The sequence below is a fragment of the Nymphaea colorata genome, chromosome 12 (assembly GCF_008831285.2).
Source record: "Nymphaea colorata isolate Beijing-Zhang1983 chromosome 12, ASM883128v2, whole genome shotgun sequence".
Taxonomy (NCBI): domain Eukaryota; kingdom Viridiplantae; phylum Streptophyta; class Magnoliopsida; order Nymphaeales; family Nymphaeaceae; genus Nymphaea; species Nymphaea colorata.
This window is the reverse complement of record NC_045149.1, coordinates 22,029,231-22,043,631: the sequence shown is the minus strand read 5'-3', so window position 1 is coordinate 22,043,631 and position 14,401 is coordinate 22,029,231. Positions and strand designations below refer to the sequence as shown.

The window sequence follows — 14,401 nt, the reverse complement described above, 5'->3', positions numbered from 1 at the left end:
ATTGACAACGGATTTGTATATATATATATATATTATATTCATGATTTGTCTTTTACAGGAAGAGTAAGCTCCCATTAACAAGCCTTATAAGAGCAAAAGAAAAGAAAAAAAAAACTCAAACGCTAGAATGGCTGGGTTCTGATTTAGTTTTAGATTATTCAACTAATTCAAGCGCATTGATCAGTTCCGGCATTCATCTGCTGACCTTTCTCGTAAGATGTTCCACGTCAGTGTGTGGAACCCAAAATGGATCTGGGTCTGATCCAAATTCCAACTCAGTGTTGTGCCTCTTCATGTCAAATACATCACTGTGCATAAAAAACTCAGTGTAATGCAAGACGGACTAAGATTAAGGAACCCTAATCCACTACTAAGCTAAAATTATGATTAAAACTAAGTAAAACTCAAGATGAAAATGAACAACATAAGAAAGAGCTTGCATTTCATTTCTTTTTCAACTTTCAACTGTCTTATCTACAAAAATGAAGCACATTCTCCTTTTTATAAAGGAATGGATGGATTGTTTCTGGCTCTGCATCACTTTGACTGGCAATGATCCGAAATTTTCTATATAGATACAAACAGAAAAACATTCATTTATCGAGCTTGATTTAAGTTAATCTTAACTGGTTGCCAGATCCATGTTGAAAACAAGCACCTTTTTAAGAGGCCCTGCCGGATATTTCGAGACGTGTTCTATTGAGAAAAAAAAAGCGTCAGTCAGTTGTATAAAACGTGAAAAAACTTGTTTTTTTTAAAACACTAGAAAATAAAAAAATGTGGAAAAAAAACACGTTATACACATGTTATATGTGTTTTCACATTTTTTTATATTTTTTATGAGTTTTATAATTTTCAGAATTTATTAAATGTTTTAAATTTTTTAGAAATTCACCTAGATTTCCTCAAGATATTCCTGAGATATACAACTTTGCTGTATTATACTCGCGAAAATCATCACCGTATAATTCCCTGACATGTTTTTTGTGACAATGATTTAAAACCATCTTCTTTCTCTCTTTTGAATTTCATATTTATAGCCTCGAAAATAGATCAAGTCCTCAGGTCTTCGTATTCTTTTCTATACTTTCACGAGTACTTGATTTGTTCATACCAATAAATTAATGGAAATTAGAAAATATTTTCATTGAAGTTTTAATATTTAGCCATGGCTCCAAAATTCCTTTGCCAGATTATTATTATATCATCTGTCTTTTAAGGTACATTGTCTGAAAAAAATTCATAAGGCCTCCGCTGTGGGCCTTTTACCAGAAATAACAATGAGTTTGAAAAGCAAAGGAGTGAAGTACTGGTGCATAAACAATGAAGAATCTTATATGTAAATGAAAATTATGCGTAGATGATACAAGTCACATAGATATACCAAACCACATTCCACAAACATGTAAAAAAAAATGGAGAAAATCTCACATACAAACATAACAAATTAACAATTAAAGATGATCCAATCAAATGGGGAGAAGATTCAAGCCCCGCCAAGTATCAATCTCCCTGTGTACGTGTGTGTATGACTCAATTATTTGAAAACAGCGCAGAATGAATGAATGAAATGAATTGCTCCGCCTCCAACTAATTTCCTAGCAAGCAAGTGCCAGAGCCACCATGGACGAAACTGCTAGCACCAAAGAGCTCATGGAGTATGAAATCCGGAACACTCCGTTTGGCTGCGCACTGGGAGAAGCTGGAGTAGACGGTGATCCAGACGGCGAACCCACCGGCGAGCCTGCGGCGGAGCCAGTCACCGGAATCTGGACCTTCATGCGCTGTTGGCAGTGGCCTGGGGTGGCGCAGATGAAGTAGTGAGTCCCCGCGGTTTTAAGGGTGATGGTGGTGTTCCCATCGCTGGCGGAGCTGATGGGGCTTGAGGAAGAGCAACTGGTGTAGCCTGCCTGGTTCACTTCATCTACTGTGTGAGATGAGCCGTAGGTGAACACTGCATGAGCCCATGATACAATGTTATCGACAGAAACAGTAGCTAATTAATTAGAGAGGTTCTGTAGAACTTTTGTTCTTGCAATTTGATCAATTCCCCATATAACTATGATGCTAATAGTTTGTTCAGTAAGAACATATGTTTTAACCCATTCTGTTGCAACACTAGAACAGGTTAAATCTTGAAGTTCTCCAGAGCATTATGTACATGAGGCTTGACCACCATGTGAAAGAGAAAATAAGGTAGTGGTATAAGGTGAAGGTAATCGGGATAAGAATGAGAGGGAACACATACCGAGACGATCGCCAACTTTGAAAGTTTTTCCGGCAACCCAATTGTTGTAATCAACGCCAAGAGTCCAACCGGAGGCGTCTCCGACCGTGTAGTCAGTTGCAGAGATTGGAACGATCAACAAGAAGGCTAACGCAACCAGCTTCACCAGAGCTGCCATAGCTTAAGGTGTATGAAGAAAGGAGAAAGGCAGAAAAGCGAAGTGCAAAAGCAAAGCGGGAGGAGAGCAGATTGTCCAATGAAAGAATGAGAGAATAAGATGGAAGGATTGGCTACAGATGGTTGGTATATATACATATAAAGCCTGCGCGGGGGCGGTGTCTTGTATCTCGTGCTTTCCTTCTTCCCTCTCTCCTACAAAAAATTGGTCAAAATGATACTAAGTTATCATATTTGGTGAACATTACATAATCAACACGTGTCATGTGATATATATATGTATATATATGCACATTTTTTTTTTATATTTAGACAAACTAATTTGTCTCATGCATTTAACCCTATGAAACTAGAGTTTAAATGTGCTTTTGCTTCGTGTCTTGAAAATCAAAATAATTTCAGTTGGTAAAATTAGGTAGAAAAGAGCTCATACCTTTGTAAGTCATTGCAAAGCTTTCTCTATACGTTTATGTGGACTTCTCTAGCTACTAAACACATAGAGAGATTAAAAAACGGTATGCTCGAAGCAGATTGTGACAAGAGGAACAGACTGGTGAACTTCATGAGATTTCTAACCGTCTTTCTCTAAGACTTGATACAGTAAATGGTTTTCTAATATCATAGTTTGTGCCTAAGAAATTTCAGGTTAGTAAAGATGGACGCCAGGTTAAAATAGAGGAAATAGTTTGTTTATTCAGTTCATATTTAGGTCAAGTTTTCATCGCTCCAACCAACTGTCAAGAAAATTCTTCTGTTACCAAGACCAGCCACCTTCTTGCCTTGAATTCTCACACTGTTTTCTTAATCGTCTGTTGGGGACTGCAAGTTTGAATGAGCTTAAGAGTTTTCCGTCGCTTTTGCTCGGTCAAAGCCTAGTTTGCTCACCAACAAATTAGCCCAATTGGGACCAAATTCAAGTTTGTCGTCGGAGGAGCTCATTCCGCGTGACTCCCAAAACAGAGGAAACGCGGTTCCGCCTCTCATTGTGTCCGAAAATGGAGAAACTCCGGCCGACGCCCTGCCTAGGAAAAGGCTGTTGCCGCTCATGGCCGGAAGCTTCGTCCACAGAGATGTAGGCGGCCAGGAATGCGGTTGGATTCCACTAGACCGTGCATCTGCAGCATCTCTAAAAATAAATAGAAGCCCGTATAGACCATATATCATAAATCATATCAATCAGAAGAGGCCGATGCCTCGAGGAATTAAAAAGATAAAAGAACCCCAAATTTGGGAGATGTTAAGACTCAGTGAAGACAGATTTGATCGTCAAGATGGAAAAAAGAAGCCCGCGTCTTCTGTTATTGAAAACCAGAAAATTTGTTGTTTCTTGAAATATCTACTCACTTTCTGAATTTTCTAGTCTGAATGGCTCAGCGTAACTGGCCGGCCTGATGGTCCTGTGAAAGGCTAATGGTTAGATTCCTGTAAATGCTAGTCCTCTGAACTGCAAACAGTGGATACCAACACTCTTATGACTCATTGCTGATTTTCCTATACGGGGAAGAAAGAAAATCAGATTCCAGAACTAGCGAATTTATTAGCGTGCTCCCCAAAAGTAAATACAATTTAAACCAGCGCCAAATTTAAAGGCAGAAAAAAGTTAATAACCTGATTATTCTTGAACCGCCAAATTCAGGCTTCACAGAATATGCAGTATACGCAATTCCAAGAGTTGGTGATAAACTGATAGTGTCTTTCTAGGTCATGTTAGCTTTCATTACATCAGTTGCTGCTTCTATAGAGTCAACTCACTCAATTGCTGCTGAACAAGTATCAAAACTACAAAGACAAAAACGGACCAAGATTCTGACGCTTTCCACTACTCACAGTATTAGGAAATACAAATGAATAACTAACTATTCTATGTTCACCAGCATATATTGCTCCTGCAACTACATACATTTGAATTTTTTAGCAAAATGAAGTGCCCGTAGCGTAAGGGTAGTTTCTTCTACAGTCAAAGAGCAAAGGCCATCTTTTTTTTTTCCCCTGTGCAGAGATAAGGATTTGAATCATGCCACTGAAAGCACACCCAAAAGCACCATCAACCTTAAGGTTTAAGTCCATTCAAATTAATGATCGCTTGATTGCAGGTCATGCACAAAAGAACGAGTGGATCTTAAGTATCTCAACATAAAACGGAAAATCAGCAAAACATGCTCAAGATCTTTATGCACAAACAAAATTTAAAGTTAATTACAACCCAAGAACAAGAATAAATTGGCTAAAGTCCTAAAGTAGAGCCATTCTCCTCCAATATAAGCTCCAAATGCCCCAAGCGAACTAATGCAGGGCCAACCAGAGAATCAACAAGCACGTCTCAATCAAGTTCAGCCAAAGTTTAAATTTCTGGGCTCACTTGGAGAACCTATGCTCAAAATCAAACACAATATCAAAGTAGATTACAACCTAAACCTAGCCTAGAAACCCCCTACCACAATAAATAAACCTCTAATCCAACATCTGCCCGAACCTAGCTAGATGCTCTAATAGACTAGAATATTAACCAAGTCCAAATCACCAAAATACATAATAAACAAGGAAACAAATTAATATCTACACTAAGCCTATACAAAATAAAACAAAACTTAAGTAGAAAATTCTCAAACTCTGGTACACTAAACGGCAACCAGAAACAACTAAAATTTAACTTAATTCTTGATCTATTGACAGGGTACAGAACCAGACTAAAAAATGCTACATATTCGCCTTGTAAAAGTCTAAACTTGTGCACTGCAGAAACAAAATTCTGCAAAACAACACCTGCAATTCAGACCAAAGCGAAACATAACATCAGTAGAGAGGCAAAAATCTAAATTTAAAGATAACAAAACTTTAACCCAACTTACATATAATAATAATAAAAGAACACGAAAAAGAACAAGTCGAAAAGCTATTGTAATCATCTTGATGTAGTCAAACTATCAGAAAGACAAAATAAGATATGTTCTTTGACAAGCCACACTAAAGGCTAAAGATGGGCTCTAAACATAGCATCCAAAAAAAAATATTTTTTTTGACATTTTTCCTAAAAAATAAACTCAAAAAACTTTTCAAAGAGCATGTGGACAGTAATGAACTCAGCCTAAAACTTGTTGAACCAGAGTTAGCAAATAAGCTATGCAGAGCCTGTTTCATGGAACATGCCTGATAGAGACAAGAAACTCCAACAGATAGACTAACTTGAAAAATAAAAACACCAAAGAAATGGAATCCATAAAATCAAACAAAAAATATTCTGAGATGAGATATGGATTCAAATCCCTTACTCACCTGTCTCTCAGTCCAGTTGTTCGAACTGTGGGCCATATACAAGACGTTTGTTTAGACACTGGTACTAATTTTATAGATATTGGATCTTTTCTCTTTTAAGCTAAATCTTGTTTTGTATGTTCTCCAATTCACAACCATTGAGCTCAAATTTCACTCAAATGCTAAATCTGAGTATTGAAATACTTTAATTATATAAAATGCATGAAAACATTAATGAATTTGAAATTATACATATTTCACACTCTAAGAATAGTCAGGCTTGCAACATCTTTTATGTATATAAGTAGGACATGTAAAACCCTAAAAGAAGTGAAAGAGAAAACCAAAGATGCATAAAGGTCAAAAGAAAGATGAATATCCTTTGTAATTTGTTTCGGATTTGGATAGGTAATTCTTTCTTAAAGTTTGGTTTGCGAAGTATAAAGTTCGGTCTATGAAATCATTTGTCAATAAGCTATAGCTTTGCATATTTTAGAGAAACTTGTCAATTCTACTGTAATGTAAATTTCTTTTTAAAACGTGCTCATTCTATTCATATGATGAAGTTGCTTACCAGTTGAAGTGAAAAGCTTGCTTGGGGGTTAGGCCCCCTACTTTTATTCCAACAAAATGGACATATACAAGGGAAGGCCAATACAGACCTTAACACTAGACAAAAACAAAGGATTGGCCCAACCCTTCACCAAAAAAAATAAAATGGTACATAGCATAATAGCTATGCCTATACATTGAATTCAGCAAAGTATTCATGAGTATCATCAGCATGCTCCATGATTAACTGACCTAGGTCAACTGTAGCTTCTCCCTGTTTCACAAAAATCCTTTCCTGAAACTTACCAAGGAAACCAGTCCAGCCTGCATTTGTCCTTCTTCCTTCAAGTGCCTGTTTTGTTTTCTTCACCCAATCTTTAGTTGGGGAGACTATAAAGTAATCTCCACCGTATTCCTTATGAAATCTAAGGATGCCCTCCAAAACCTCCATTTCTCCCTCATGAATCCTGTCCCTATCCTTAATAATCACCACACAACCCATAAGCCTATTATTTGCATAACTTAGGCCAGCTATTTTCGGCTCAAGTCTGGTATGAGCTCTCACAATGTTAATTAATATAGCACTTCTATCCGAAACAATAGTGTCAACACTGTAAAGCCCGGTTTCCAGCCAAATTCTCAATTTAAGTTCTGCCTCAGGCGACCATTTAACGGAGGAAAAGCTATCCATGCAATTCCTCCAAACTTCGCTTTTGAACCTACTGATCCGGGGTTGGATACTGTCATGGAAACATGTGTTTCTGAGACGCCACAAATTCCAGCAGACAATTAAGAAGGTCATCATCCAGCACCGGCGCCTCCACTTCCCCAAAATTCTAACTTGTAGCCATCTTTTGAGTTCAGCTACAGTCTCTCCTTGAGGAAACTTCACTCTACCAAACTTAGCAGCAACATATCTCCAAACCTCCTTGGTTGTTTCACATTGAATTAAGACATGACCATTTGTCTCCTCGGCACAAAAGCACAGGGGACAACGATTGGCAAGTTGAATGCCAGCCTTTTGTAGTCGATCTAGTGTGGGTAACATGCCTTCACAAGCTATGTAAGTGTGCCAGTAGCTCTTAGCTGGGGCAGAGCTATTCCAAATCTTTTTTCGCCACCACTCTTTAACACCTTGCGTCCGACATTTTTTCATAATGTCACCAGCTCTGATGTTCTCCTTACCATCATCGCTCCAGACTAAGTTGTCATCAGCATCTCTAAGCCTTATGTCATCCTTGTACACACCAAGACGCATAACAATATCCAGAGTCAGACTATCTTGGCTGACATTAGTAAACTCCCAGACACTGATATTAAGCTCCTTCCAACGCAACCCATATCCGCTTCCATCAGCTCTAGTGAGGAGTACTTGCCTCTCCCAGGGATCAGTCCAAAAGCTGATGTGTTCTCCAATCCCAAGTCTTCACTCAACTTTGTCTTGAATCCAGCTCCACCCCCATCGTAGTCCTTTCCAACGTCAGCTCTGATTAGTAGTTCTTTTGAATGTCCAAAGGCTGTGATATCTCAAATACTTCTCTTTAAAAAGGTTGGCCTAAGGGTTCCCACTGATCAATGCTACTATCATGCATTGATGTGATATCCAAACTCTATAGGAGGTGTCATAGCCCTTTAAATTTCAGTTTATACCATCAGTTTATAAGTCTTATACTTTCTTAACAATTCCAGTTGTGATCATAGCCCTTTAAATTTCTACGTTGTATATACTATATTACCTAACAAACTCCTACATAAAAAGGTTTAAATATTTCAGGCTATTACAGATAACTTTGGAGTTTGGGTATTGGTAAAGTGGAAGCCCTTTGCCAAAATGACACTAATTCTTTCATGTCTAGCCTAATCAGGGAAATCAATTGACCAAGCATTAGCCATCATATACAGAATAAGAAGCAAAGGATCTTCTATCACCAGTATCGTACAAGTATTGCTCCATGCCTGCAGGACACTAGTGACAACATTTCCCACTGCATACTCATAAACATGACATATCAGGAAAAAACAAACCTAAAGCATGAGGAATAAGAACCCAAAGTCCAAACAGAACATCAACAAAAGGATTCCTTCAAATACTATATATATATATATAGTATTAGCAATTAGGTAGGATCTTTCCTCATGCATGTGAGCAGCATGTATCATGCTTTCTACTTTCATCTTATAATGAAGAACCCGGTCTAACAACAGCATCATCTAAATCTAGGTGCATATTACACATGTATGGCATACACCATTTCCCCATATTGTGATATGCAAATGGAATATTTCCATGTTGGTGTACCAATCAAATATCTGCAGATAACCAAATTTTTTAGTTAACCAAGAAGGGGGTGCTCCAACGGATATCAGGCAAAATAAAACAGGACACTAAGAGCGCTTCTTGCATTTCAGGTTGCTCATGCAGTAAGGAAGTATTAGTTCCCCTTACCCTAAAGCCACACAAACAGCCAGATTAGCAATTAATTTAGCATGATACAGCAACTTGTCAGCGAGTTACTAGATAACCGATATTCTAAGCATCACCAAGGAAAAGGGGTGCAGACATCTTATCTCACAATTCATGCATGGCTGATAAACCCATTGATACCAATATTTGTTTTGAAAAAGAAAAGAAAAAAAATTAAAAAAGAAATTAGTATAATGATATACTGAAACTGAACATTTTGACAAATTCAAAGAAAAGTAACCTGCATTGATGGAACCTTAGTAGACAAAAAAGTGGCCAGGTGGGCATTCCAGGCAGCCACCTTTTCAATTAGGCTGGGCTACCTAAGTCCCCAAATGACAACAAAGTGTCTTAAATTATTTCCCCTTTCTTCTTCTACTTCCTCTATTCTTGTTCTTCCTTTTTCCAGTTTTTTCTTCTTGTCCTTCTTTTTCTTCTCGTACTTGTTCTTTTTCTTCCTCTCCTTCCTTTCATTTACTGTTTTGACCTGCCCGGGTCTAGGTTGTCCACCTAGGCACAGTTTAATGCCCACCGCCTAGGCCTGGAGGGCACTCAACTAACATCTGCATCAACATTTGTAACTGCTTTAGGCAACAATAGTGAATCACTTCATTTGTCAAAACAAATAATATGAAATGGATGCCATGTTACTGTTGAACATAAACAAATGAAGTTTCCAGTTTTAGATTTTAAATTGCCTGCACACACACACACACACATATATAGAAAACCTACAACCTTCCAAGGAGATGTCCAATTGGTAAGCCAAGAAGTACGAGTCAAAACATATCATGAATGCAAATACATATTCCCCATTATATTTCTTGGGCAAATGGCAATCAGTTAGAAAACAAACTGGCATTTTACCTTCGTTGCGTTCAACAGCCAATACACCTTCAGAAACATCCAAGCTGATTAATATGCCAAGCTCCACAAAAATCGAGGCAGTAAATATGCTTACTCTATATCATGAATGTAGCACACCTAGTGCATCTGGCAGCTGAATTCTATAGAGAAAATGACGAGACAAGACTTCTACAGTCTTTTCAAGTAACCCCAGCTTTAGCTATTGGAGCGTCCAATCTGAGGAGTGCTGTACAACCGCCGTAGTTCCACAGCTTATGGATATGGCTCTGTAATAACGGAAGAAATTCCATTACACCAAAGATAGTGAACTCAACAAGTTCATAATTGCATCTCGGGCAGCCGTAGCATCACATCAAAAACATCTGTCTCTGGCATTAAAATTATGTAAGGTGTAGTATCTAGGATAGTCCTGGCCGATATATGATAAATGTATGTCTGTTAATCCAGTCACCGAATTAAGTCATCAAAAATTGTGGTAGGCTCTAAACAATTTGATCTCCGCAGGGAGGTCAATAGTGTCTCCCAAATCCTGGCACCTGGAGGAATGGACCTTCTGAACATCAATGCAAGCAACTGCAATGCTTCACGTACGAGGATTCTGTCGAAAAGCTTCCCAAACAACGCATCAAAACTCTGAGGGTGAGGAAGAAAGCCTCTATCAATCATCTCACTCAGTATGTTACAAGCTTCTTCCAGTTCCTCTATCCTAATGAAAGCGTCAATCAATACCCTATATGTAATCATATTGCTCCGTAATCCCTTTTCCAACATCTCCTTTAAAAGCGCCGTTGCGTTCTCAGCTTTCCCTTCCTTACACAATGCTACAATAATAGTATTGTAAGTAACCACATTGGGATGACAACCAGATTCCTCCATTGTGTGGAGGATCTCCAAAGCTTCCGTTACTCTACCTTCTTTACACAGGCCATTGATGTAGATGCTGTAAGTGAAAACATCAGGAACAAGTCCCATGATTAAAATCTCATCGAACACCTGGACGCCCTGATGAAAATTTCCCAGCTTAAAGAATCCGTTCATGATGCTACTGTAAGTAACAATGTCCGGCTTAACACCCTCAACTTTCATTTTATTCAATAGACAAAGAGCACTTTCTGCCTCACCTTCTCTGAGCAATGCAGCTATCATTTCCCTATACGCCATCATATCAAAAGAGAAGCCCAGTTTCTGGACCTCATCAAAGAATCCCATGAACTCTTCAGAACCCCGATGCTTGCAAAGACCATGAAGAACCAATGAGTATATTGATGAATCAGGAACACAACCATGCTCAGGCATCATGTGCAACAACTCAGTCGCATGCTCCACTTTCCCGAGCTTACAGAGAGCCCTTAAGAGTATCCCAAAACTAGAATAATCAAGCCTAATCCCAAGTTCGCCGGATTTCAGCAGAACATCCTGAACCAATAAAACTCCCCCTTTCTTTCTGCACAGAACTTCAAGCAAAGCGTTCAAAGAAGACGCAGAAGGCTTACATCTGAAGCATGGGATTCCCAGGAACACGCCCAACGCCTCTTGCACCATGTTGGCGCCCCCATAAATTCGTATTAGATCCACGAAGATACACTCAGGAACTTTAAAGGTTTCGTTTTCCTCGAGTTGGTGCAGCACGGAATGAAGTTCTGAGAAGTACCCTTTTCGAGCAAGGTTCTTAACTACGTACCTGTACGCGGAGGGAGTTGGGCGGGAGCCCAAATCGTGGAACGACTCGAACAGAAAAGAGGGGAGCTTCTTGGGGTCCTCTGCCGCCTTCCTCTTGATGACCTCCATTGCCTGCCTCTCGGTCAAGCCCTTGCGGTTGCGCCATTTTCCTTTGTGACTGTGGGAGTTTCGGGCGGAAAAATACCGGGAAAATCTTCGACTTCCGAATGCAGAGATGGCCCCTCTCTGGAAGACAACCATTGTTCACTCGTCGGGCCCGGCGGGAGAACAAGGCCGTCAGGTATTTGTTGCAGGGTAGCCGCTCGGGAGGGTTCCGAGGAGCACATGACCTCACGAAGGTGCAGGGAACAATGTCATGGGTGCACACACAAGTCGAGCTCAAGATCGGCCTGCTTGAACTTACCTGGATTCATATATAGCACTGAACTCGAAAGCTTGAGAAGTCCAGCTCAAGCTGGACTAATTCGTCATGCCTGCAATCTTATGATTTGTTTAACCAAGCTTAGTTAAAAACATGTCTGCAACCTAATGATTTGTTTAACCAAACCCAGTTCTGCTAGTAAAAATAAAACATGACAAGCTTGTTGTAAACTTCAGTTTATGACCTCTTTCTTTCTCTGTTGTAGTTTTACTTGTTGCTTTTGCTTTTTTGTTGTTTTCGCGCCCAGTTCTCTTGATGTGGCTCCGTTTAATGAAGTTCAGCTCTCTCTCTCTCTTCCTCTCACTCAAAGTGGAACATAGAACTCTCTCTTTCACATGTATAATTTACCATATCCGCCTTTTCAAATATCTATATATTCTAATTTGAATTAAAGAAATCTAATATCATATCTGAAACCAAATTTATAATTTGAATCTGATCCAAATCCGATTTGTAGATCAACATTTGAATTCAAATCCGATCTTTAAATCAAATCCAAACCATATTATAGACATTGAGTGTATGATATTTAGACTGACCCGTAGTAGCGGCGAGCGAAATGGGAGTAGCATAAACCGTGAAAACGGGGTTGTGGGAGAGCAATAAACCGTGAAAACGGGGTTGTGGGAGAGCAATACAAACGTCGTGCTGTTAGGCGAAGCGGTGGAGTACTGCACCCTAGATGGTGAGAGTCCAGTAGCCGAAAGCATCACTGACTTACGCTTTGTCATAGGGCAATTGTCACTGCTTATGGACATGTCACTGCTTATGGACCCGAACCTGGGTGATTTATCCATGACTATAATATAATTCAATTCATCTATAATTGAGATAGATTTCAAAAAATAAAAACCATTGAGTCGATGGTATGTGAAATCTTCGGTTTCTTTCTTCGGTTTCTTTCCTCTCCCTCTATCTCTATCCCATAGGTAATGAATATGAAAGCAGTCAATGTTTAGTTAAACTCGAATGAATCCAGATCCGGTTAAACGTCATTTCTTACATTCAAATCGGGTCTCAGTTCTTAATCAGATGTCAAAATTTATTTTATATCTTAATTTTTTATGTGGTTCGATTAGATATCAGATGTAGATGGGAATAATTGACATCTCTAACTGGCGTGCCTCGGCATGGGAGAAGCCGTCCCCTTCACCGCCTTTCCTCTTGCGGTTGTCACAGTCGATCAGACTCTCAGAGAGAAATGAGACTCCAACAGCCCCCCAGTGGTTGTCACAGTCGACTCTGAGAAAGGAAGAGAGAGAGAGAGAGAGGGCCGCCGGATCAGATTGCTTGGGCAGGCAGACCTGCAGATCGTTGGAGAAAGTGATTCAGTAGTTGGGTAAGAATTTGGCGTGAAGAAGCAGACAATGCACTAACCATTAGAAAGGGATCCCCAACAAAGACGTGCACATGCTTGGCATTGTCGTCGTCCATTTCTGTTATCTCCAATTCCTGAAGCTCAATGCTTACCATAATTTGACAGATTCCAACATATATGGAGCTCATAGCAACAAAGTGCCCAAGTACCCTGAAGAAGGTTTCTCCATAATGTGTAATATTTTGTGTCTTGACTTTCAAAGAAGTAATGTTTTCGATTGTAAGCAGGAAAGCTAAGAAATTGTCAGAATTGATAGGATTAGTTAAGGGGAAGCTTTTCTCTTTAACAGATGGTGGACCAAATAAGAATATATGGATGACACATGTTATAACTTACCAAAAAAGCAAGAACCAAAGTGCCAACCGATGGCATAATCCAAAAAAGCAAGCTACGCATGCCAAAAATATGTTGTGTTTATGCTTGTCATTGACAAAAAATTGCACAAAAGCCTATCGAATTCCATCGGTCAAATGGTGGAGCCCTGTGGATCTTCCAATGGCTTATATGGTGCACTTAGAAAACCTCTGGGAGGGGAAAAGAGAAAATGGCACAAGATAAGTTTCTTATTAATAGAGTTTTGGGGATCAAAACTTTATTTATACACTTACCAGAGTCTAAATGAAGATTCTGCTTATCATAACCTGGATATAGATTGTCCTTCATTTCTATAGATTAAATTTATATGAATTGAGGTGATACAGGTCCATGCATAATAGATCACTTTCAAATGAGCCTATCTACACATACATGATCTCTGCATCCATATTTTGTCCATTAAGGTCGGTCGGTGAGAAGTTGAAGGTGGGAGATAACATAAACGAAGGCGAGAATGGTTGGAAATTTTCTGCACCCTAAAGGATTGTGCCCTCCTGGGAAAAGATAATTCTTTCTCGCTGTATTCACAACTACGGAAGGCACTATAATTGGTGTTTTCTCTAACAATCAGAATTGGAAAGCTGTCCTTACGAGCTCTTGAAGGTAGAAACCAAGCTCTTAATCTATTTTCTGTTCTACTTGCAGTGGCCTCGAAAGTTACTGTTGCCGTAGAGAACATTCCGATGCAGCTTGTAGGTATACTTCTTCCTCCGATGCATAGAGCTGTTGATCTTTGTTATGTTCTGAAAAGTGTTAGCCGTTTGACAAACAAAAGAGTATGTAACTGTTTCATGAATATGTTTCAAAAATTGGAGTAGTTTCATAAAACAGCTTAAAAAGTGTCGTATGAATTTGTGGCTGCTGTTATAATTTGATTGTCAATTTTTTATCAATAAAGGTTAGGGAGACCTCTCCTGCATGCTTGCATCGGAAATCTGTAGATCATAGAACATAATATATGATAGTATGAAGGCCCACCAAATGGATTTCTAATGCCAACATCGATAA

General features: G+C 39.1%; 2 protein-coding genes across 3 annotated transcripts; both read right to left on the bottom strand.

Annotated features, from left to right (window-relative positions):
- Positions 1-1,375: 1,375 nt before the first annotated feature.
- LOC116266171 (uclacyanin-2-like) lies at positions 1,376-2,467 on the bottom strand. The gene is made up of 2 exons (XM_031647282.2): positions 2,249-2,467; positions 1,376-1,954 (listed from the first exon to the last, which is right to left on the bottom strand). Exons 1-2 carry the CDS (start codon positions 2,403-2,405, stop codon positions 1,599-1,601), a joined length of 513 nt encoding a protein of 170 aa, XP_031503142.1. The 5' UTR covers positions 2,406-2,467; the 3' UTR covers positions 1,376-1,598.
- Positions 2,468-4,545: 2,078 nt separating this feature from the next.
- Positions 4,546-11,623, bottom strand: LOC116266059 (pentatricopeptide repeat-containing protein At2g38420, mitochondrial-like). 2 transcript variants are annotated; one of them, XM_031647133.2, is made up of 3 exons: positions 9,540-11,623; positions 8,914-9,235; positions 4,546-5,167 (listed from the first exon to the last, which is right to left on the bottom strand). In XM_031647133.2, exon 1 carries the CDS (start codon positions 11,457-11,459, stop codon positions 9,987-9,989), a length of 1,473 nt encoding a protein of 490 aa, XP_031502993.1. In that variant the 5' UTR covers positions 11,460-11,623; the 3' UTR covers positions 4,546-5,167; positions 8,914-9,235; positions 9,540-9,986. The 2 variants fall into 2 exon arrangements, with proteins under 2 accessions (XP_031502993.1, XP_031502994.1); XM_031647134.2 differs by having other exon boundaries at positions 4,546-4,772.
- Positions 11,624-14,401: the final 2,778 nt, after the last annotated feature.

Coding starts and splice junctions, on each gene's coding strand:
- LOC116266171 (XM_031647282.2), bottom strand. CDS start 2,405: ATGGCAGCTCTGGTGAAGCTGGTTGCGTTAGCCTTCTTGTTGATCGTT. Junction 1,955..2,248: donor CAAAGTTGGCGATCGTCTCG/GTATGTGTTCCC, acceptor GGGCTCATGCAG/TGTTCACCTACGGCTCATCT.
- LOC116266059 (XM_031647133.2), bottom strand. CDS start 11,459: ATGGTTGTCTTCCAGAGAGGGGCCATCTCTGCATTCGGAAGTCGAAGA.